General features: G+C 34.8%; 1 protein-coding gene across 1 annotated transcript in view; it reads right to left on the reverse strand.

Moving 5' to 3' along the window:
• Nucleotides 1-25,204, reverse strand: part of LOC145675733 (armadillo repeat-containing protein 8-like) — a 54,266-nt gene that overhangs the window by 24,141 nt on the left and 4,921 nt on the right. Inside the window, exons 2-6 of the mRNA XM_081746362.1 lie at nucleotides 18,375-18,448; nucleotides 14,285-14,499; nucleotides 12,843-13,033; nucleotides 7,778-7,938; nucleotides 4,928-5,090 (exon numbers count right to left, since the gene is read on the reverse strand). Of these exons, the coding sequence (XP_081602488.1) occupies nucleotides 4,928-5,090; nucleotides 7,778-7,938; nucleotides 12,843-13,033; nucleotides 14,285-14,499; nucleotides 18,375-18,448 (804 nt within the window). The remainder of the gene's footprint in view (nucleotides 1-4,927; nucleotides 5,091-7,777; nucleotides 7,939-12,842; nucleotides 13,034-14,284; nucleotides 14,500-18,374; nucleotides 18,449-25,204) is intronic.

The following is a 25,204-nucleotide window of genomic DNA, read 5'->3' on the forward strand; positions in this document are numbered from 1 at the left end:
TCAACGTTTATGGTGAGTGCTGAATAAAGGAAGTATTAATGGAAGCTATGCACTTGGTACGGTTAGTTATAGCTGAACCGAAGGACTACAGGAGATGATGGATACAATAATTTACACTAGGAAACAATATGGAATGGAAATCAACATCGAAAAGTTGAAAGTCATGACAACATTCCGTGGAAACACGCCTTTACGACTCAGATTAGAACAGAGAACTTGAAGAGGTCGATTAGTTCAAATATCTGGGAAGTATTTTAACAAGGGACAATTACTGCATCAAACGGATCAGGTCAAGAGTTGCTGTAGTCAAGAGGCATTCAACAAACAAACAAACAAACAAACAAAAAATCCTAATTAGCATGTATTAACATTGGACTAAGAAAGAAGTTTGTCAAGTGCTATATATGAAGTATCACATTGTATGATTCGGAAACTTGAAATGAAATGAAATCTTTGAGTTTTACGTCCCACGATTATGCCGGTTAGGCTAAAGGAGACGGTGATTACGAGAATGAGTGAAATAGTGGAATGAAGAAAGTAGGAGGAAACGGGAGAACCCCGAGAAAACCCACGAGTACAATGTTTGTCCACCACAAAGTCTACACGGCGCGAGCTGGGATCGAACCAGGGACCCCAAGCACCGGAGGTGAACGCTCTACCACTGAGCCACCGCGCCCCCAAATTCGGAAACTTGGACATTATGGAAGTTAGAGAAGAAATATTTACAGCTTGGACCGTTGGAGGAAGATGGAGAAGAAAAAGAGGACGGAGAGCATAACCATCGCCGGCTACGATCTCTTAGCGCCTTCCCAAATAGCTCAGAGAAGCGAACATGGCCTAGTTCCTATAGGAGCCGCTGTGGCGCTAGTTACGTGCACCAATATTTTCTCTGTGTAGCAGGGAAATGAAATAGCTAGCTATAACAGGAAAAGTCCCCCCCCCCCACATAGTATCACAAAAACTAAACTGTTTTTAAAATTGAATACAATTAGTATCGATTAATTAAGAATAAAAGATAATACAAACACACCGGGAAAAAATCCTTTACAAATTACAAACGAAATACTTCCCCAGATAATGGCTTGGCATTTTGAAATTTTGTATGTTCAAAACATCGTGTTTCAACATCTGCTATGTTCTTCAGCAACACTGGAACTATTACATCGCAAATTTTTACACTTAATTTAAATGAATGATTGTCCGAAAAGAGGCACTGCAAATACTAAACGTGTTGCAGAAAGGAAACAATATAGGCGGAAAGTGTTTCCGAAATTCGGGTGTTCACAAACAGGTGGGCCTTTTCAACAACGTGAATCACCGATACTAGTTCTTTTGTAGGATAGCACATTACGTTTCTACTGTCTTGTTTATATATCAAGTCCATAAGCGTGGAATTGAATTTGTCCTGACTGATAAGTTTGTGACATGAGGCACAATCTATACTTTGAATAATTTTCCGATCTACAAAACTTCCTAAGAAAGCAGTAGAAGCTAATTTCACTGTTCCTAATAAAATGCCTGAAAAGAAAACCATAAATGGGAATATTAAAGTACTATACAAATTGTGACAATAGTAGTGAACAATAGGCTAAAATGTTATGAATTGACTAATTTCTTTAAAATGTTATGAGTTGACTTATTTCTTATTGTGCATATAGTGTGTACAGACTGAATTGTTAAGGATTGGGTTTCATTTGCGTTATGATTTAACTGAATTTCACTTTTAGTTTACACTTTAATGAATGTGTCTATTTTTCTCCTAGTGCAAAATGGTTATATTTTTTTCCTGGCATTATCATATTAGTAGGTTTCATATGGTAGATTGTCAGAAATACACAAATATCTTTCTAAAACATGGGATCTTTGTATATTATTATTATCTGTTTTAGCAAGATGTAAATAAGACTCTACTAATATATTACTACGACATTTCACAAAATAAATACAATCATTTTATCTATTGTAGATAAATATTAGGGAAATTTGGGGTTACCACTGGCACACCAAATACTGGGATAGTATCTGAAATATAGGCTCTGGGTTCTTCTATCCCATTAGCAAGGGCATCAATTTTGGGAAGCTTTGTAGGCCGGGCCCTCCGAAGTTGAAATTGGCTCCCCTAATGGGGGGGGGGGGGCAAAATGCTAAGTTGAAGTAGGTTCTCCAATTTCTACAGTACATGGTAATTCCTTTCCCTGTTCTACTAAAGCGTAGCTGCCATAGGGCTCCCCCAAAGTTACACAGAAATCGGCACACTTGCACATAAGTTAACGGTTTTACGTCTGTTTTTTTTTTCTTTAGAAATGTACTAACCTACGCATATATCCCATTACTAATCAGAAACATAAATAAATAAAATTAATTACACAAGCAAAAAACAACACTTACTAGAATCAGTATGAAGACCAGTTAACAATTATGTAACTGTATCTGGTATGGGGATATATGCTTCAGAATCAGGAAAGTGATCGGGAATATTTTCCTTTGAAATAGTAGTAGAATTTGCAGTGGAAGGCAGCGATTGTAATCCAGTTTTCAAAATTCGATTTATTGTATATACAATGGCTCTGCTAACCAACATATCATTGCTCCCAGACAAAATGATAAACAACAATATACCATAATTAAAACAATAAAATAACATTTTTGTGTTGTTAATTTTACCACATAAAGGTACTGCAAGTATTATGCAACTATAGTGCCTACAAACGCCACGTGACTTTTTTTTAGCAAGGAGAAAAATCACGTAAAACACCACACTCAGGGTTCCCAAATGTCCCGGATTTTAAGGGACAGTCCCTTATTTTATGATTTTGTCTCGCGTCCCGGGGAGCTTCGATACGGGACAGCAAAAGTCTCATATTTTGCCCAAATGACAAATTTACCTCAGACAACGACTTTAAAGCCCGCAATTTTTAATGAGTCGTCATGACTGCGGCCAGTAAATGGTAAATGCTATTTCAGAAAAGCTCCGAGTTGCCAAATTTATTTAAAGTCGTCTCCTTTTGCCTAAGGATCCCACCGTCAAATTCATTTGTGGAAAGTTTTCTCATAAATGAATTTGAAATGGACTGACACAGAAATATGTGTTTCTGTGCAGTTGATGACAGCTGAGTTTTTCGACAGCCTAAAGAAAAATCCAAACTTCAAAAAGATTATAAGTACAGTTAAGTCAAGCGTGAAGTAGGATTTTTGAAATAGTTTAGATTACGTAAATCCAATGTTTTATAAGTAAGATTTACCTATTTTTTCTTAGATCTATATTAACTCTTTGTATTAGTTTATACTTTTGTATTTCTTTCAGTCTAAAATGATTACTTTTTTATGTGATGCATGGTTCATTTTCTACCACTAGATCATGTTTATTAAAATCTTCCCGTGAATACTCATTGAAACTCGTCAACCCACCCCTTATTTAGACTATTTTTATTTGGCAATCCTGACCACACTACACTTGTCTAAATCCACTCAGACTTACGTGAACAGACAACCTATCCTTCTGTTTAGTGCACGTTAGTAGCGCCACAACGGCCGAAAGGTCAACTATGCTCTGTACGCTAAATCTGATGTTACGAGAGGGATATGGTAAGGCGCTAAGGGATCGTAGCCGGCGATGGCATAACAAACGAAGATGCTTTAACATGGATAGGAGAGAAGAGGACGCTTTTAGTCAGCTTCTTCGTAGGAAGGCCAATTGAAAATGAAATGAAATTAAATATTTCAGTTTAACGTTCCATGATTATGTCATTTAGGCTAAGGGAAAGGAATGATTAAGGAAGTGAATGATGCTGGAATTGGTGGAATGAGAATGTGGGAGGAAACGGGAGTATCCCGAGGAAATCTACGGACACGATGTTGCCTACCACAAGCTTACTTGGCCGGGGATCGAACCAGCGACTCCATGCACCGTAGGTAAACGCTCTACCATTGAGCCAGTGTTCCCTAGGAGCGCCAATTGGATTGGGCACATTTTGCGAAGAAATTGTTATAACGTCATAAAGGGAAAAGTGGAAGGAAAGCAACGAATAGGAAGAACATAACTGATCGATAATTTGAAAAACGGAAGATATTGGGAGTTAAAGAAAGGTGGAAGAAATATTTGAAAACTCGAACCTAAGAAAAACAAACTCATTAGTCCCAGGACCTGGCTACTATTACTATATATTATGTTCATAGTAATAATAATTTTCGATTATTATTATTATTATTTTATCACCACATTCTTCTGACACTAATCTAGGGAAGGATTAAGATGTAGAGAGTTTTAAAGTTTGCTGTGATACGGGAAATCTATAACTTCTAAGATAAATATGCATATAATATGTTGATTGAAGTTCTTGTCCTTTAGTTTCATTTCTTCACACTAAGATTTTATCTATAAAACAACTTATTTAATGTGTTATTTGAAGATTTCGTCATATTATATTATTCATTATTTTACAAATACGAATTTATAGCCGTAAAACTGTTGATTTAACGTCACACATTTTTCCATTTATAATCAAATCACTATATGCCAAATTATTAAATACATTTGAATACAGTAAATACATTTTAGACACAATCGAACTAACAGTAGTTCTAAAACAAGACAACAATAGTGGAGTGAAAATATTATTCACAACGGATAAAAGTGATAGGATGATGAACACGTGGGTCACATACATATTCATCACGCCCAAAATGAATGATTTCTCATTAAGATATATGTGAACCTGCATCAACTGGAAAGTTGAAAAACGGAATTTCATGAAACAACAAGTAAAGAACTTTAATTACTGATAGTTTTCGAAAAGATTACAAAGTTAACAGTTCGGATTAATCAGTTGTTTTTTTTTTTTCTTTTCTTTTATTCTATCTTAAAAAATAAACTGTCTGGCTGTTACAAGTATGTAATGAAAGGAGTTTAATTTTAAATCACACTTACCAGGCAAGGCAGAGTCTTATACAAAATTTTTGGATCTTCTGCACTGATAGCACCAGCGCGATGCATATAAGTAACACACCTAGCAGCAGCCATTTGCATTTCAGATGGTTTATCACGAGCCATTAGAGAAACCAGTAAATCAGGCACCGACTTACCACCAAAACTAATGAACAAGAATAAGACTAATAAAACTGATTGGATAAATAAATGTAAAAGTACATATTACGGGTTAGAAAACATTATACTATCTGTACCTAAAAAAATGTGAGAAACCAATGGCACAAATACACGAATTATTAAGAAATATTAGACATTTATGTTTTACAAACTTTCCTTACATTACAGGAGAAAAAAAAAAAACTAATTTAACATATGAAGCAGTTTACAATCAATGACCAAGTAAATTATGCCACTAATTCACTGGAAAACTGGAATGGTCAATACTAAATTTACTACATAAACACTTATCCGTGGTAGTTTTGGGGTCATAATTCGAAAGTATTATGTATATCTTATCATACAGGATGTCCAAAAAGTGATAGTGACTTTGGTTGAAGGAGTTGCTACTAATACCATTCTGTCTCATTGTTTGTAGAGATTTAAAAAAAAATAAAAATAAAAATAAAAATAAAGTTGGCAAAGTTCATGAATACACTTTTAACAGAACAGAAACTAATATTCATTCAAGGGTATAATTTTATTTCTTCGAAGCGTGACCTGCCCAACAAATAATTCGATAATATTTAACAAACCCTCTATATATAAATTAAAGAACAGAAGATAAGCAGTAAAGTGTCAAGGTTGGCACTATATTGGTATCTAGTGTATAAGGTACCCACCTGCATGGTTTATAGCTTTCCCTCTGATTTTTAATTTTCATTTCCCCTCCCTATTTGATGAAGTGTTTTATGCTTGTAGTGTACTTTTTTAGCATGTGAGATTGTTTTCATTAGCTCGTAGCTCATGATATATATGGGTAAAAGGCCAACTCCCTTATATGTAGATATGTAAAGATATGAAAAATTGGGAGTAAAGGAAAGTTGTTGGAAATAGGTGGTTTTCAATCTAAAATTGTGGAATGTTTTCAATCGCACCATCCATTTGGGCTCCACACTAGTACAGCACACTACAAAATGAAAAAACAATATTTCCAGTTCAGCAGACTGTTCGAATGGAACATAAGGGCACGCAGAAAATGACACGGGGAACGCACACGCTCTTATGCGAGGGAACCTAGCATATCTCGAATACATTCCTCACCAATACTGTATTCTTGGTCTGGAGAGGGCTCAAAGTAAAGCTTGCCGAACTGCCAACGTTGCTTTTTCATTGCAAATAGGGTGTCATACGAGTATGGAGCTCAAACAGGTAGTACGATTGGAAATATCCCAACATTTTAGACTGAAAACTATCTATTTCCAGTAATTTTCTTTCTTTTTTATTTTATTTATTTATTTTTGTATCTTTACTCATACTTTACTTTTACTTACTTTACTTTTCTGTATCAGAACTTGACCTATGCCCTGGACTTTTAATACACACTATATGTACTGATGACATCATCCAAGTAACAAATTTTAAGGTACAAGAAAATTTATGAATACACAAATTAACATAAACCTGCCAACTCCAAAAAAATCTCTCACTTAAATTTTAGGTTTCGTGTATTTTATATTATGTAAATTTTGTTGGGTAATTTCTCACAAAAACTGCAATGACAGTTATCGATATATGTACAGTACTCAAATTATTGTACACAAAGCGATAAAATGATGTAAACAGTAGGTCATTCTCTACACTGGTTCCAAAACTTGTTCGTCAAAATGAAAGTATATCATTATTAGGACATCTTCTAAAACATCAAAAAACTTATCCACAAAAAATATCATTTGTAAAATCCATCAGTTGCTGGTAATAGTTGATTAAATATTAAAAAAAAAAAAAAAATGAAAATAAATATTTGCAAATATTTTTTCAATTATATTACATGAATATTTAATAAACTTATGTAAAAAGAAAAAAAAAATAAAATAAATTACAAATTTTTCTAATGTAAAAAATTTGTAAAAATGTTAAAATCAAACATCAATTACTGGTAAAGAAAACTTACATTAAATTACTCTCTTTTATTACATGAAATGGTGTAAATATCTATATGCTGTCACATGAATCAATCAAAACATCAAGTTACTTATTTAAATGCAAGTATCCAAAGTGTTAAATACTTAAAAGACAGAAATTGACGTATCTTCATGTGAGTGATTTAACCTGGTGAAAAAGGCTGAATAAGTGTCAGGAGAGCTCTTATAAACGTGATCAACTGAGTTAGTGTTTTCAATGATCTGTTTAAAAATTTTATTAAAAAAGCATCACTTTCTATAACAGTAAATATTCGAATTATAGTCCGTGTCACCCGAATTGGCGTGTGGCATCAGCCAATAAGCTCGCAGTGCCCAGTTACTAAACCTTCAGGGAGGAACCTAATCACTCATAATTGATTTTGTTCGTATTTGTGGACAACTATGAAAGTAGCTGCAGTCAAAGACTATGTTACGAAAATCTAAGATGATCAGCAGTACGATCGAATTCACATACTTAGACAAACAGTTCCTAGAAAGTGATAAAATCTTCAAATAAGTGACTAAATCTGGTAAACATGGCCACACAATAACTAGTCGAAACCGTTCAGGAAATTTCATATATACAGATACAATAGAGTTAGAGCTTTCACTTTTCTTAATAATTTGATCATGATACATCATTTTCAGTGTACTGTGTTTTACTCATAAATGTGAATGCAATTAATTTTTATTAAGATACTATGTCACAGAAAATGGAATTCTAACTTACCTTGAAGTTGCAACAGTTGCAGACACTTTTTGGTTTTGAAAACACATATTAGCTAAACAAGATAAACTTGGCATTTGTACTTTGTAATGTGGAGAACAAAGAAGAGCGGCAATAGCTTGCACTGCACCTCTTCCACACAACACATTTTGATTTTCGGGTGTCTGAAAGAGAATAACAAATTACAAGGAATGACATTTAAAAAATAAACACGTTACTGTGCGAATGACACATATTGTAACATTAAAATACAAAGATAATTATTTTTTCTCCTCAAATATCTCCTATATTAAGATAATCGGATGATTACTGTTCTCAATAATTTACGATATCTTCTTCAGATCTAAATACTTCGAATAATGTTTACGGTGTCTGAAACATTAAAATATTGCAGGAGGAGGTCACACATCACCCACGCGAGAAAAACAACTATTTTTTTTAATATTTTAAAACACACACTTATTATTTTATTTTATGTATCTATTATTATTTTATTCTATTGATCTATTTTATGTATCTATTCGTTCCTGCAATTATCCTCTTCGACTATACATACTTTTATTGTTAGGAACCATAAAATTTCTCAATGCCAGCAACATCGTATTCACAACTGAATTCTAGAGTAATTTAGTAGGATTAGGATCTAGATTTCTTGGCTTCTGGCAACTACGGCGATGTCAGTCAGTTACGTATGACGGATGATGTTCCTCGACGACTCTTCAACGGCCACAATTCCCGGGGAATTGGGAAGGAAGAAAGGAATGGATAAGGAAGGAAGCGGTTTGGGAACATTATGTGAGATACTATCCTCACATTTGCCTGGTGCGAATAAAGAAAACCACACTCAAGATAATTGGACTGAAAAGCTTTTACACTTGACCAAGTGTCTCCACTGGGAATCGAACCCGGAAACACTCGTATCAAAGGTAAAGCGTTAGCGACTACGTTACGCGGTGAAACAGCAGTTCAGTAATATGATATTGAAAGTTACCGAGAAAATACTCGCAGAAGTCACTATGACACCACACAAGCAATTAAAGCTTTCCTTCTGTTCGTTGAAGTCTGGCGTCCCTTGTCTATCACTAAGGCTATATGAGACGTGGACCTAGAATTTACGGTGGAATCCGAACCACCGTAATGCGTTCTAATAGTCCTGGGAATTAAACCCTGGACTCCGTGCACCACAGGCGCGCGAGCTAACCAGAGATAAGGGTTAAAACTTTTATCTGTAACTCAGTTTCGAAAAATGTGACTGCTGTTTCCATAACAATGAATTCTATTTGTGGTAATGAGAAACATAAAACTGTTTTCTCAAATTTGTAACTCCCATTTATACAGGTGTATATGTAACTAGCAAATTCTCCCATGTGTTACTGCTGCAATATTTTAAGCAGCATTCTGCATCTTTCATATAGAATTCATCTAAACTAGAAACCTCGTAAGAACTTCAAACGCCTAATATGGACATCTTAGTGAACTAACCTTTCCCGTTTTCCTTCCGTTTTACGACAACCATCAAAAAGCAAAAAAGTGTTCAGTTGTTTTAAATGAAAAGATCAGATACAAAATTTCACGTATCTAACTTACAAAGAGTCCAAGATATGGACATCTTGTTATAATAATTGTAACCCCACTCCTTTTAGCTTTCCACCTTATTTTATCCCTTCTAGGAGAAATACAAAAAACTTGAAACATGTGTCCAATTATTTTACATGAGATGTTCAAGTGCAAAATTTCAAGTCTCTAATCTTAGGAGATTCCGAGATATAGGCATCCTTTTATAATAACTAATCCCCATCTATTTCCTCCCCTTCTCCAATAAGAAAAAAATATTGCAACATGTGTTTACTTATTATTTTAGATGAGAAGTTCAAATACTAAATTTTGTCTCTAACCTTACGAGATTCCGACACAGAAATATAATAATTGTAATCCCAATCCAGTTTCTTCACTTTTAGGTCAAATAAGAAAAACTGCTGAACATGTGTTTTAATTATGTTAAATGGGAAGTCCATATACCAAATTTCATGTCTCTAACCGTCGGAGGTTCGGAAATATGGACATTTCAGTAAAATAACTCCCCCCCCCCCCATTTCCCCCTTTCCTTGACAAATTTCCAAAGATCCTTCCTTTATGGTATCTTACGCCACAAATCCTATGGAATGTTCAAGTTGTAAGTTTCTAGCTTAAGCGGTTTTGTTCCAGCGTTTATCAATCAATCAATCACACAGGACTTCTTCATATTCAAGCACTTAAAAAAAGACACATCTTTAGGATATATGTGATCAGCACCTTGTCTCCATCGCCGTTAATGTTGTTTTTTCGATCGGAGTTCGATACTTTTTTTCTTCAAGTAGCTTTTATATTGCCCTCACAACGCTGAGTGGAAACCGCAATAACTACCTCACCTGATGAGTACCAACGGTCACCCATCTTTCCTCTGACAGATCCGGCAGTGCTTGGCTTTCCTCATCTCACGGGAAGTGGTATTTCAGCGCTGCTGGTACATTTGCTTTAAAGTGCCTGACTCAAGTCATAAACTCACTCTTTCAACCTTCTTCCGTTCCACCATCCCACCCGGTTTGGGTATTCACGAGGCCTCTCCATCTTCTATCGTTCCATCAAATCTCCTCCTCCACTTACTGCCACTTCACACCTCCTGCTTGTATAGCTGTTAGAACTCGGTCCTTCCACCCTGTTCTCGTCTTCCCCTACATCGTTTTCCTGTCATTTGTAATTCTTCCATGATCCTTGGTATTCTGTTATTCCCTACTCTTCTGAGGTGTCCAAACCATAGTATTCTGAATTTCCTATACGTTCTCTTAAGCTTTCCTTCCCAAGTTCTTGATGTATTTCTTCATTTCTTATAATATTCCTTCTTGTTTTTCCTAACAAAGCTCTTAAGAATTTGATCCCTTGACGCCTGGAGCATGCTCAAGTCATTTGAATCATTACCCATGTCTCTGCTCTGTATAATACTATTAATTCAAAATACTCTTGTACAGCAGTAACTTTATCTTCCTTGACATCTTTTTATCCGATAATAATCCTTTCACCTGTTGGTAGAATGTTCCTCATTTCCTCAACCTTCGTAATTTCCTCCTTTTACCGTCTATTGTTACTTATTTCTGTCCCCAAATACAAAAAGCTGTCTACCTTTTTCAGTTCTTCTGTTATTGGTCTTACTTGTCTACTCTTCCTTTCTTTCTTGACCCCCTTACAATCCTGCTCTTTGTCGTACTTATCTTTAGTCCATATTCCTGTTTTTTCACCCATGCATTTAATTGCTCTTGTATTTCTATCTACGTGTCCCCCTCCTCGGCACAGATCAACGTATCAGCGTCTTTTACCTTTTTCCTTGACGCTCCTCTTTATGCTTTCCATTATAGCGATAGTATGCTACCTTTTCTGAAGCCTTTCTGTATGTTAAACCATTCTATCATCCTAGCTCTTGCTCTTACTGTGCATTCATATCTTCCATACAGTTTTTATCCACTCTATGTATTCATTCTTCAACTCTATTCGTTCTAATTGGCATTCTTTCTCCCTTGGTATTGTATCGTATGCTTTTTCGATATTGATAAATGTCAGCATATTCCTCCCGTGTTTTCAATGTTTCTCTATTAAGTGGGGTGAATATTGTCTTGTTGGTCTCCACTTTCTAAAACTATTTTGCTCTTTCCTTAACGCATCTTCTATTTCTCCCTTTATCCTGTTTAACATTATTCTAACATATTTGTTATCTCGCCCATCAAAATCACAACCCTATAGTTTTTACAGTCTTTCCTATTATCCTGTTTAAAGATAGGTATTATTTCCTCTCTCTCTTCTTTCCAGATGCATTTTAGGAACCTATATAATCAGTGTAGCCCTGGTAGACCTGCCACCTCTATAATTTCTGTCGTTATTTCATCTGTCCTGAAAATTTGCCAATCTTCATTTGTTCAAGATCTTTTTCCACTTCTAGCTCTTTGTTTTTTTCGCCGCCTCTCCGTCAAATAGTTCCATGAGGTGTTTCCTACAAAATTCTTTGACCCTGCTGTACTTGCTATTTTGATACATTCCGTCATCATCCTTTCGGCTTCTTCTTCCGTTTCCTCTTTTCTTCAGTTACCTTATAAATCACCCTTTTATTTCCTGGAACGTCTTTCTCCAACTTTTTAGTTTGTCCCCCCCCCCCCAGTTTTTCTTTCTTTTTCATGCTTTATCACTTTTGAATTCTCTTTTCATTGTTCCATACAATTCCCATCTTCTTCTCCCTTTGTTTTCTACAACTTCGTTCTTTCTCACTGCTTCTCTCAAAAAAAAAAAAAAATTCTCATTCAACCTGGTGTCTGTTTCTTTTCTTTAAATCCCTTTGTCCTGCCACATATTTCTTCTGCCACTGAGTTCCTCCTTAAAGCTTTTCCACTCTCTCTCGACCGTTCCTACTTCCTTCCTCAGTACTAACTTTACTACTCCATACTTTTTTCTCCTGTAGTAGTTGCTAACGTTCTCGCCTTTGGTGCGAGCGGTCCCGGGTTGGATTCCCGACGGGGACACTCGGTGGAAAAAGTAACAGCTTTTTCAGGCCAGCCATCTTGAGTAAGGTTTTTCCTAGGTTTCCATCATCTACACCAGGAAAATGTCGGGATGGTACCTAACATAACGGTCCCAGGCCGCTTACTTCCTTCCTCAATCCCTTCTTCCTTCCCTTTCATCGGATAGTGTCTCATATGTGTGACGGGCTAAATGGCCTTACATACCGACAGCCCAAAAATTTAATTCCTAATCCTTGTTTCTCCTGTAATTCACCTACTTTTATCCTCTGCACTGTATTGGGAGATAGCCTTTGTTGTTCTCGATTATGGAATTTACCAATTAGTAGTCGTGATTTCCATCGGAATTTATACTCGAGGTGGTTTTCATACCTTTGCATAAACTGTTTATTAATTAACCGAATTAGAGCAAAGGCATTACATTGAGAGACAATTAAACATTATTATTATTATTTTATACTGGTAATATTTACAGGATAGTTTCAAGGATTTTTATTACATCATACTATCAATTTCTTTAAAGAACTTACCTTACATGCTGCTGTTAGTATAATCATAATACAGACTTGATTGGAAACAGATTGTGGGATCAAACTTAGAAGGTGAGGCAATAAATTATCATCAGCGTAAATTAAATCAACAGGGGCGCATGGATACTGAAATATAGTCCGCAGACAACACAAGCACACTTCCACAAGCTTACTATTATCACTCAGCAAACCTGAAATGAAAAGGAAATATCAAACAATGATCAATACATTATGAGTTAAGCTGTAAACTTAAACATACCTAACTGTTTTTGTCAACTTACATACGTGATTTGAACTTTTTCTGCAGCCGGCTTCAATTTAGATGGATTGGATTTTCAGAAGTAAGATCCTCAAAAGTTTATTAAAGGTCATTCGCATTATGTATGAGACTTATAATGAAATTAACACAAGCATTATATTGTAATGAAATTAACAGCAATTACAAATATTTTCCTTGTTTAGGCTGCCTTTTATTATGATATTCCACATGATATAGTATCAGGTCGGAGATGAAGAAGTTGTGTATGTTTAAATTATCTCTATCCAAATTTATCAGATTCTTCCGTAGACACATTATGGAGCAGAAGATTAGACATTGTTAGCAAGGAAAGATTTTCCTTTTCCTCACAATGTTAGCAAACTGAAGAATAATTCAAAATTAAGGATAGTAAAACTCATTACCAAGAATAAACTACCCTTTGTATATTTTCTCAGGATAAATACGTTAATGAAATATTTAACCATAAAATATGAAGAAAATCACCAGAGTTGATTTTGAGAAAATCACTAGGGAAAAAACTCGCCCCTAAAAATAAACTACGCCTCGTACATTTATTTCAGGATAAATGAGTTATGTCAAACTGTTAAGTTATTAATGAAATATTTGTTTAAGAAATATGAACAAAATTGCATCTGTTGTTGTTGAGAAAATCGTGAAGAAAGAAAGAAAGAAGAAAAAAACACTCAATCCCAAGAATAAATCATTTTTCGTATATTTTTTCAGAACAAAATGAGTTATGCCATTGTCAGGTTATTGACATATTTAACTATGAAATATGAAGAAAATAGCCTGAGTCGATTTTGAGAGAACTGTCTGAAAAAAAAAAAAAAAAAAAAAAAAAAAAAAAAAAAAAAACAAGATTAAACTACCCGTCGTGCTTTTTATTTATTTATTTTTTAATTTTTTTTTCAGGACAAATGAGTTATGCCAAACTGTAAGGATACTAATGAAATATTTATTTATGAAATAAGTCGACACTTCTCGGCACCCAGTATACGACAAAGCCCTCTTGCTGTAGATGACAGTATCTCACTAGAATGCTTTACAGAAATGCATTTTTACTGAAGAAATTCTGCAGGTTTATAAAAACATTTTGAGATCAAATAAATTTAGGTATGCTAAGTGCGTAAACTTTCGTTTTTTCTTCCTTTGTACTACATACCATTTATCAGCAAAGGAACTAATCCAACATCCACTAAAGCTTTCACATGGTCCTCTGTTCCTTTGGCAAGAGATCCTAATGTGATAGTTGCTTCAATCTTTACTTGAGGCGGAGAAGTAGCATCCGCAAGAAGCTGCATAAGACGAGGAACCACACCTTGTTGAATTACACTACCTTTCTGACGATTACTGCCAATCACTGAATTTTTCAGTTGTCTGTTGAAAAATAATAAAATGCATTAGTAGGAAGCAGCGTCATCAATTCGAATTTAATGCACTTACAAAATTATTTAATGAACTGACCGGAAGCATACTGAATAACAACATATTGTCGTCATTCTGACAGAAGTCACTAAGACATATAGTTAGTTTTTTTTTTTTTTTCGAAGTTACAGAAAACATTTTTAAAATACTAATTAATGCCAATATGTGTTATGTTCCTCCTTTTACACACAACTTCACAGTTATTGTGCTCTTCAGTTTTTAGTATTGACGCATACAACTTAGATTAAGGGAATTATAGCGTTTTCAAAACTAGAAACAAACTGACATTTGGAGAAGCACATGGTAGGCTGTTGCCACGTCGTGCGCATCCCGGCGAGTCATCAGCTGGAATTGTCCTGAGCAGGATTGGCAAAAACCATGGTTTTTATTGAAAAAAAAAAAAAAACTTTTTTTGGTTTAAACCAGGTTTTTTGGTTTAAATAATTTGCTCTATGTATTCATATCATATATGAACAGAAATAAGTTTGTTTCGCCTTGATGTTATTATGCAACAACCGGGTTATGCTGGAAGGGGTCACATAAGCTTAAAGCGGATTAAAAACCGCTTCTCGAGTTAAATCCGAGAGAAATTGTCCACCATTTGAACTCGGAACCAGGACTAATTGGTCACAAATGCGATATATCTGCCGACTCACTTACGAAGGAATACTGATAAAAATATGTTGTACTGATCTTTACATGCTTCTTAATATAATTGTCAAGAGTCATTTCAGAAGGTCAAAAAGATAAACAGTTGCACAAGTGAAACCATTAAACAGAATTACATATGGACAATTTCAAAGTACTACGGAGTACGCAAGAACTAATTTAGTTCAAGTTAGTTAACAACGACTTTTATTAGTCCAAATTAAAGAAAGACAACAACTTAATTTGCATATCAGTAAGAGAAGTGAATAAAGATACGAATTATTTGAGTCCACTTTGGCTCAGACTCATTTATACATAAATAGATACCGAAGATACTTCTCATTTGTATGACCCCTTCCCCCCCCCACACACACACAAAAAGTACGGCATTTCGATGTATTTTACGAATAGTAAACATTACTGAAACGAAACAATATTTAGAATTTTTCTTTGATTGCAATTACATAACAATAATAACAAACTGAAAAAAAAATCACAAAAACAACATTCATAAACTTATATATATATATATATATATATAAAAGTTGCTTTTGTAGTATAATCTTTTTGAGTAATGAATGGGGAATTTAGGTCTGAATATAATACGAATAATATACGGGAGTGAAACGTGATAACCCACAAATGTGTGTTCATCAAGATTTTACACTTACACTTTTACAAACATTTTTTTTCTCTTTTTTTTTTAACAGCTGGTTTAAACCAGCCAAATCTGGTCATGAGAATCTTAATGAAAAGCAAAATCTCTAAATATTTGTTTGTTTGGATGGATGGATGAAGGGATATGTTTGTCATCACAGTTTGTGCATGTTGGGAAGAGGGGGGGTGCTGTGTGTGTTTTTAATGACTTCCACGCACAAAGAAACGAAAGTTTAAAATAGCTTTTTTTCTTCTGAAAACACGTATTTGCTAGCAGCAACATTTGAATGTTAAGGACTGTTGCCAAGGAAACCCTCCATTCACTGTTGCTAAACGACGTTTATGATTCAACCCTCGCTGAGTGACGCAATACCTATGTGACGTAGATTTTCTTCTTCAAAACAAATCTGCACGTGTTTCTGAGCTGTCAAATTGTTTTTAGTTTCGAAAGCACTTTAGTAATTTATGTTAGAACGAGGACGATATGATCTTGAACTAACTTAAGCAGCCTTATTTTTAATTTTCTAAACATTTTAACGATTGCTTGTCTCATTCTCAATACGTACCCATTGAAGAATTTTTACATTACTTTGCGGACTTTCACTGACACCAAATACAGTGGGCACAGATTTAATAAGTTGGTACTTTATACCCTAGATTGAATCAAAGGCATAACAAAAGTCCATATATTATGATGATAGTGAAGTACATTAATCATTTTTTTTTTCTCTGAATAAGTAAATTCAGGGTTGGGGTTGGTGTCAACGAATCGTATCTCTTTTCTTAAGGTACAGGAATACTGCCAGTAGCAATTTGCCAACAAAGCAACATAAACATTCCTTAATAAATATGTTCTGAGTATGTCGACAAGCAGTCAGTCAGTCTGTTGAACTTAAGAATCCCTTTTCAGCACCGAGGCTATATGAGACATGGACTTACAATTTAATGCGGAATCTGAATTACCGCAATAGTTCAACTGTCAAGGCTCTCCCACAGGGAATCGAACTCAGGACCACGTGCACTTACTACTAGACCAGCGGGAAGACGACTAGGAGTCGTTTATTACACTTACAGATGTTACACACTGTATATTTGCTAACAAGGTACAAATATATCTTAAAAGAATTAGTGCAATATTAATCCTTAGACATAATGTTTTTCTTATTTGAAGCCAGTGTGTTAAAGCGCTAACAAAGATTATTGTTACTTTTTGATATAATTTCACATCCTGTAGGTGAAGAATATTACGAAATTCCAGAAAACCGTTGACAGGGTATCTACTAAAATTCCAAAATGAAATTTCACGACTTTTTCGTAACCTTTTCTTTACCAAACCATAAAATTTCGTAAAATTTTCAAGAGCGAATTAGGCCGAGTTTTCATGCATGCAATAGAAGCGTGCTTTGATTGCGATTTGGTAGCGTCTAAAGAGGACCACAGACATTTTTGGTGGTAAATTTTAATGTTTTATAGAACAAAAATTTCCAATCTGTACTTACATTTGCAATTAAAAAAAAAAAAAATGACCCAAAAGCTAAATTTCATGACTTTTTCGTACTTTCATGACAGTTTTCTAATTTAGTGACTTTTTGGTGACATTCGTGACTTTCGTGACCGATAGACACCCTGTATACAGATAAAAAAAAATCGTGACCCAAAAGCTAAATTTCTTGACTTTCATGACCGTTTTCTGATTTCGTGACATTCGTGACCGATAGACACCCTGGTTGATCATTTACCATTCAGCCAAACTTACTTTCAGAAGTGTAATAAGTGAAACGATTTTCTTGAATTTCGGTATTTTCTCTGGTATTCTAAAATTCCGTTTCTAAACTTTCCTGTGTGTACAACTCTGATAATAAAAACAGTCAGATGGAATTGAAAGGTTAATTCTAATAAAATAGAACATGGATGAAATATCTAGCCTTATTTACTGAACGAACAAAAACACTGTTTTTAAAATTTTCAAGGATTAACGCTGCAATAATTCTCTTAATGTAACTCCACAGGAAGGACGAATCTCCAATGTATCCAGAAAACACTGAAACAGTCTAAATAAAACGTCAATTTAAGGTACACGGCGAAAAAGTTACATTCAAATTGTGTGCCCTACAGCATTTGTCGATACATATCAATTCCCCCCGTTCATGAAGAAAATCCGTTACGCAACTACTGTACGAATTTAATTTGAACGCGTGACACAACCGATAACAAATCTTCTGTCCCGTGAAATTCTCTCTTTTACCAAACACAAAATTCGCAAAACAGCAACAACGAATTGTGATGACTATTCGAGAAGCTTTAACGCACGAGATCATAAAAATAAAATTGAAATCAAACTCGAATAGTGACTCTAACTTTTCGGAGATGAACTTGGCAACGAAGGAGAATGGAAAACATGGATTTGATAGTTCTATAATATTTTCCTTTAATTTGTTCGTAAAATCGTAACGATAAATTACCTTTAAACAGTCAACGGTCACAAGTAACTGACCAGTAAGATTTTGTTAAAATTAACTTACATAATAGCTTCCATACATTTATCCACATCAGGGGAATACAACTCATCGATGTACGACCGCGAACTTTCCACATCCTAAAATAAAGAAAAAGTAGTATTCAATAATATAAATAAGGTGACAGGCAGATTATTTACTTAAAGACAGTAACATTCATTTTTAATCTAATTATTAAAGAGGTAAATGAAATACTCACCTTATGGGCTGTATATTTAAGTTCTTTTTTTTTTTTTTTTTTTCGAACAGTTTTGGCGTGTCATATTTCTTTTGTGTTAGGACTGAAATGGTGTCCGGGGCCAAGTACAAAATAACTAGTGCGTCACGCATAAAAAATGAGAGAGAAATAAAAAGCCAGCTATCCTGAAGGGTACTTGCAAAGAGAAATGGACAGAATAGCTGAACTCAGGAAGAAGAAAAAATCCCAGATGAATAAAAAGCAGAAAGAAGACTTGAAGAAAATGAAAGAAGACAGAAAACAGAAACTCAAAGAGCCAAATTGAAAGAAAAGTAATCAATGACGATAAACAGTGTTAGTGAGGCAGAAAAAACAATCATCAACTTTGCAGTTACAATACAGATGCAAACAAACACTCACAAAAGCAGTGTTGAAGATTGTACGTGCACTTCCCTGTTCATCAAGAAAACAAACAGTTTTCATTGTAGAGCATGTCGGGCTGAGCCCAAGCCAGAAAAAGGGAAGATAACTAAGAGGAAATCTGCACATCAAGAGCTTCGTTTCGGGTGGTTCTGTACATTCTTGAAATTTTTCAGTTAAGTTTTAACTTTCATATTCATCGTATGAATATTTCGAACAAATTTTTCACTGATTGATCACATACGTAACAATCTGTTACCACCTATCAGGTGCTCCGGATCTGCAAAATTGGTAAAGCTCCAAATTCTGTAATGTTCCTTAAGCTTGTTCAGAATCGGGAAAGTATCGAATTTTCTGTTCATGGATCATATACGTAACAGACCGTTCACCTGAGCGTATGGTTTCCTAGGCTATAGAATATTCAACCACCATCATGGTTTACCCAGTCCTAAAGGTTTTTGAATTTTTAACAAGAAAATGAAACATATCGTTACAAAACTTTGGAATACATTTAAAAAGAGTGGAATAATCAATCACTGTTCTAATTCACAAGAAAGACAACAAAGTTGATTGTAATAATTATCGAGGCATTTCTCTACATTCTATTAATACGACTGACCCCATACACAGATGAAATTATTGGAGATTATCAGTGTGGATTTAGTCGAAATCGAACAGATATTTACCATTCGACAAATACTCGAAAAGAAATGGGAATATATTACCCAGTACATCAACTGCTGATTGGCTTACAACTCGGTTAGGAGGGAAACATTGTACAACATTCTTAGATGGAATACCGAAAAAGCTAGATTTATTAAGTGTTTAAATGAGTCCCAGGGTAGTCCGAGTAGAAAAATGCGAGCTTCCACGTTGAGATTGGCCTGAAACAAGGATATGCGTTATCGCCGTTATTATTCAGCTTTGTTCCCGAGTACGCTAAAAGAAAAATCAAAGATAGGAACCAGGGCCTAGAGTTGAATGGTATTCACCAGGTTATGGTGTATGCTGATGATGTAAATCTGATAGGAGGACAATCGCAAGAAATGCAGAGGCCTTATTAAACGCTTGCAGGAACATGAGTAAATGCAGAGAAATCTAAATATGAAGAAGCTCACAAGGATCGTAATACGGCAAATTATGAATACGTTAAAATACCAATTAATACTTTCGACACAGTGGATACTTTTAAATATTTTGGATCAGTATTACCAGACCAAAATCATACCCACAAAGAAATTAAATGTCGACTGAAATCAGGAAATTCTTATTATTATTCAGTTCAAAATATTTTGTCGTCGCGAATTCTGTCAAGGAATTGTAAACATAAAATATATAAAATGATAGTCATGCCTGTTATGCTTTATGGTTGTGGAACATGGTCGCTTACGCTGAGGGAAGATCGGGGACTGAAATTATTTGAGAATAAAATTCTGAGACAAATATTTGGACCCAAGAGAAATGGGAATGGGGAATGGCGGAAACTTCATAAGGAGGAACTACATAATTTATACGGTTTACCAAACATCGTACGAGTCATCAAGTCTAGGAGGCTCAGGTGGGCAGATCATGCAGCCAGAATGGAAGAAAGCAGGAACGCTTTCAAAGTTTTAACTGGAAATCCAATCGGGGAACGTCCATTAGGAAAACCTAGACCCAGATGGGAGGGCAATATTAAGATGGAACTAGCAGAAATAGTAATACAGAGTAGAAACTGGATTGAATTGGATAAGGAGAGAAATCAATGGAGAGCTTTTGTGGCCATAGAGAAAGAGAGAGAGAGAATACATTTAAGCACAACTACACAACAAACATGAGTGAGTGGTTAGCTTTCGCACTTCTATCGTGAAGTCCGGGTTTCAACCCCGCATTCGACCATTTTGACAAAAGTTTTTTTCTTAATTCCATCTGTGAATGTAGAGATAGTGCGTGTACTGTGAGTCCTGGCCGACTTTTTTGTAATCGTTTTTAAATCTTTGTTATTACTAATTACCAGCAGTGATGGATTTGCGAAGAGCGTTAGGGTGGAGATGTCTTTCGGATTGAAGCCTCTGCCCCGAGATTACGGAATTTCTAAAACAAACTAAATATTAGTTTTGACTTTACTCATAAACTTCAAGCTGTCCTCAAATAAAAAAATTAGGAATTTTTAGAAAAACTAAGCATTAATAAGAAAAGCCCCTCCCAAAAATACTTTTCTAAATCCGCCACTGATTATCAGTATAAAATGGTCTTCAAGGTTGTATCTGGAAGATTATAGCTGAATATACAAACGAAACATTTGTTATGCCTGTACTCATAAACTTAAGCTCCTCTTAAATAAAAGTTAGGAATTTTTAGAAAAAACAAACATTATTCAGACCCCCCCCCCCCAATATTTTTCTAAATCCGATACTGATTATTTCTATCAAATGGTATTCAAGGTTGTGTCCGGAAGATTATTGTTAAATCATCGCACAACTACAGTATAACGGAAATGTGGAAGTACGCTCTGACAGATATATAGAAAAACGTACGCTCTGATGGATATATTGAAAAACATAAGTTTAATTATGTGCTAGAAGCTAGAGTACTAAGCTCTAAGAAGTAACACACGGCTGACTAAAAAGAAATTATCTAGAGAAGAAAAAAAAATGTCGATAATTTAGAAGTTAAAATAAAGTCAAATAGCTTCTAAAATTGCCCTCAAATACTACGTACTTTATGTTTACTTTAATTCATAAACCATTTGCTCCATCCATCATGATGGTGAATTCCAGAGCGAAATATGGCATTTAGGTCATGGAATCTTATTTAACTTTAGAATATACTATAAGAGCGCTATTTAAACAGAAAAATTATGAAAAAGAAAAAAGCCAAAATTTCCAAAATTCTCGTTTTTCAAAAAAAGCCGGCTTTTTATGTGCAAAAAACCATCGATTCAAAAAAGCCGGCTTTTTTGCATCTCTATTAGAAAACTTACATCTATGAACTACGATAAACTCTGTATGGTGGCAAAATTCATGATTAAGGATTTAAGATTTAGATTTCTGGGCTTTTGGCATCTATGGCAATGTCAGCTCGTCATGTATGAGGGATGACGTCCCTTGGGGACTATCGGGGAAGGAGAAGCGGCCTGGGACCTATATGTTGTGTACCACCCTGGCATTTGCCTGGTGTGAATGAGGAAAACCCAGGAAAACCTCATTCAGCATGGCTGGCCTGAAAAAGTTTTTTACATTTTTTTCGACCGATCACCGGGAATCGAACCCCGAACGCTCGCACCGAAGGCAAGAGCGTTAGCGAGTACGCTACGTGGGGCCACTTCGTGATTAAGTGTATGAATGGGAAATTAATATTGAGTCCAGAAGAACTTGGAAATTATGCAAACTGGAAAAATAAATAAATAAATTTAAAAAAAAGAGCTGACGGTCGACTACAACTTGCCATAAAAGGGAACTGTAAAAGCGATAGAGCGCGGACAAAATCCAAGCAACCGTATCATGTGCGTAGCTGTGGTATGTGCCTGCGAACACCCTAATTCAATTGTGTGTTTCTTTCTATCTTCAATTGTCATGCATTCTAAAGTTTTATCTATAATTCTTCAATTTATTGAAATAACATTTCATTTACTTTTAAAGAACTAATTTAGGGTGATCAGAAATATTTTGACTAAAAAGAGTATACTCACATAAATCAATCAGAAAATGAAAGCACTGACTTGCTACATCAGAGATAACAACAGCAAAGCAGCCCAGTCTTAAAAAGAGTACACTTAATTCTATTCTATTCATAGAGAATTAAAGTAGAAAAAAAAATTAAAAAGCCATAATTGAGATAAAAACAAATTTACTTCTCTACTCCCAAAGTATTTACATCACTTACACTTGTCAAAATAACCAATAACATATACATTTTCATTTATTTTGTCTAGACACATTTTCCATAAAATCTAATTTCCCTGTTTTCATTCAATCTTTTTGAAATTATGTAAAGTTCCTGAAACGTAATAATTTTATTAGAACAATTCTTGTAGTGTCACTATTTAATATTTTCTAATATAAATGAACTTATAACTAGGGAGCGAAAGTTCATGACCTAAAAATATAGATATATAACCTAAAAAGTATATGTAAATTTGATTTTGAATGGAAATAACGAAATATAAATTTAAAGAAATTAATGAATAAGACAAAAAACAGTAAATTATTCAGTATAAAATGTACTAATTTCTCGCACCTCGGCCTACCTCCCAGGAAGTCCTGTGTTTACTCCGGTGAAATTTCTTGAGAATATTGCCGAAAATTAGATTATTGTATACTGGGAACAATGTGAAAAACTTTTGTAACCTTCTTGTTAGACAAATTAATTGACAATGTATATGTTATTATTGGTTATTCTGACAAGTGTAATTGACGTTTCGCAAAGACAATTAAAACGTAACTTTTCATACGGATGTGATAAGAAATTAAAGCTCATCTGCACTTTTACTGTGACAGCCTTACATGTTTTATTGGATTTTCAGTTCTTTAAAAGTAAATGAAATATTATTTCAATAAATTGAAGATTTACAGATAAAACTTAAGAATGCACGGACAATTGAAGAAACGAACACACATACAATTTAATTAGGGTGTTCACAGGCACATACTACAGCTACGCACATGACATTGTCGCTTAGATTTTGTACTCTTGGATTTCGTCTATTTGGATTTTGTCCTACACTGAAAGGCGATATTTATGAAAAAATAACTGCTGATACCCCAAAGATGACGGAACATGTGAACAAAGAGAATTTCAAATGAATAAAACAGGTATTGCCAAAAGAGTGTTACAGACTGATTTCGCAATGTTGCTCAGCTGTGAATACCAAAACGGAGTTCAAAGTGCTTTGTGGTCTCGTGAAAATGTTCTTTTATTTATAACGGCACTATTTCATGACAAATGATCAAAATACATGATTTGTTCAGTGTCAAACAACTTGCTATAGTATAACTTTAAACAACAAACTGTGACAGTACTATAGAAGAAGTTATTTGGAAATGATGGGCCATCATCAGAATTTAAAAAAAAAAAAAAAAAAAAAAAGTAAAACTGCTCCAAACCCTATCTCAAAACTACCACAACGAATTCACTTGCAAATATTTTGCAACATCACACAGTAAAGGATTGACAGAAGTGTTACTGGAAATATATGAAATACCTTGTTCGAATGAAGATGTTGTTTCAAGAAGTGTAGTCATTTAATCGCAAAGGATTTAGCAGAGGTTCCGAAAACCTTAAATAGACAGGTTGAAGTGATATCTGTTGACGGGAACTACATAAAAGAAGTAATAAATCTGACGGCCCGTGAGAAAAGATAGTAACAGTAGAAGGTATTAAAACTCTTCACATTGTCACAGCTTAAAACAATCCTACAAAGGGCAAGAAAAACCTGCGCACAACATAGTTCCAGCAAATACTCAAATTAATTTTTTAAAGTTGTTCCTGGTAATTGGGTAGCTGTAGGTTATGATGGAACACAGTATCCTGACGAAGTTACAGAAATCATATCTGACAGCGAGATGAAGTGCTAACAATCATGTCTCCATGTTAGGCTAGTTTTAGACGGAAGCATTTATCGTATCATCGATATCCTACCGTGTAAAGTAGCAAATGCTATAGCATTTCCCATGCCATGGCATATCCTATGGCATTTCTTGTACCAAAACGGAGTTCAAAGTGCTCTATTTCGTAGCATTTTCCCCAGCATTTCTGCTCCGATTGCAGCGCCGTGGTGTGTTAAAAGGAAGAGAAAGACTTTGTGACAAATATCCATGCTATTTGTTTTGTGTGGAAAATTGAATTGTAGTAAAGAAAAATGAGTTGGAGTAGGGATACTATTATTATGTTGATTAAAAAAATATGAGGAACATCCTTGTCTGTACAAAGTTAAAAGCGTGCAGTTTCACTATACGGATCCACAGAAATTCATTAAGAAAAAACTTTCTCGTTTCATTTATTGTACCTTCAGCAATCATTTCTGAGGTGTGATCTTGCATTCTCCGGTGCAGGTTCACTTTAACAGGTGGCAACGTGTAGTTTTACTATACGGATCCATAGTATAATTAGTAGTAGTAGTAGTAGGAGGAGGAGGAGTAAGTAGTAGTAGGAGGGGTAAGTAGTAGTAGTAGTAGTAGTAGTAGTAAGGGTAATAGTAGTAGAAGTAAGTAGTAGTAGTAGTAGTAGTAAGAGTAGAAGTAGGAGTACTTAGTAATAG

Source organism: Thermobia domestica, chromosome 18 (genome assembly GCF_964235325.1).
Source record: "Thermobia domestica chromosome 18, izTheDome1.hap1.1, whole genome shotgun sequence".
Lineage (NCBI taxonomy): Eukaryota > Metazoa > Arthropoda > Insecta > Zygentoma > Lepismatidae > Thermobia > Thermobia domestica.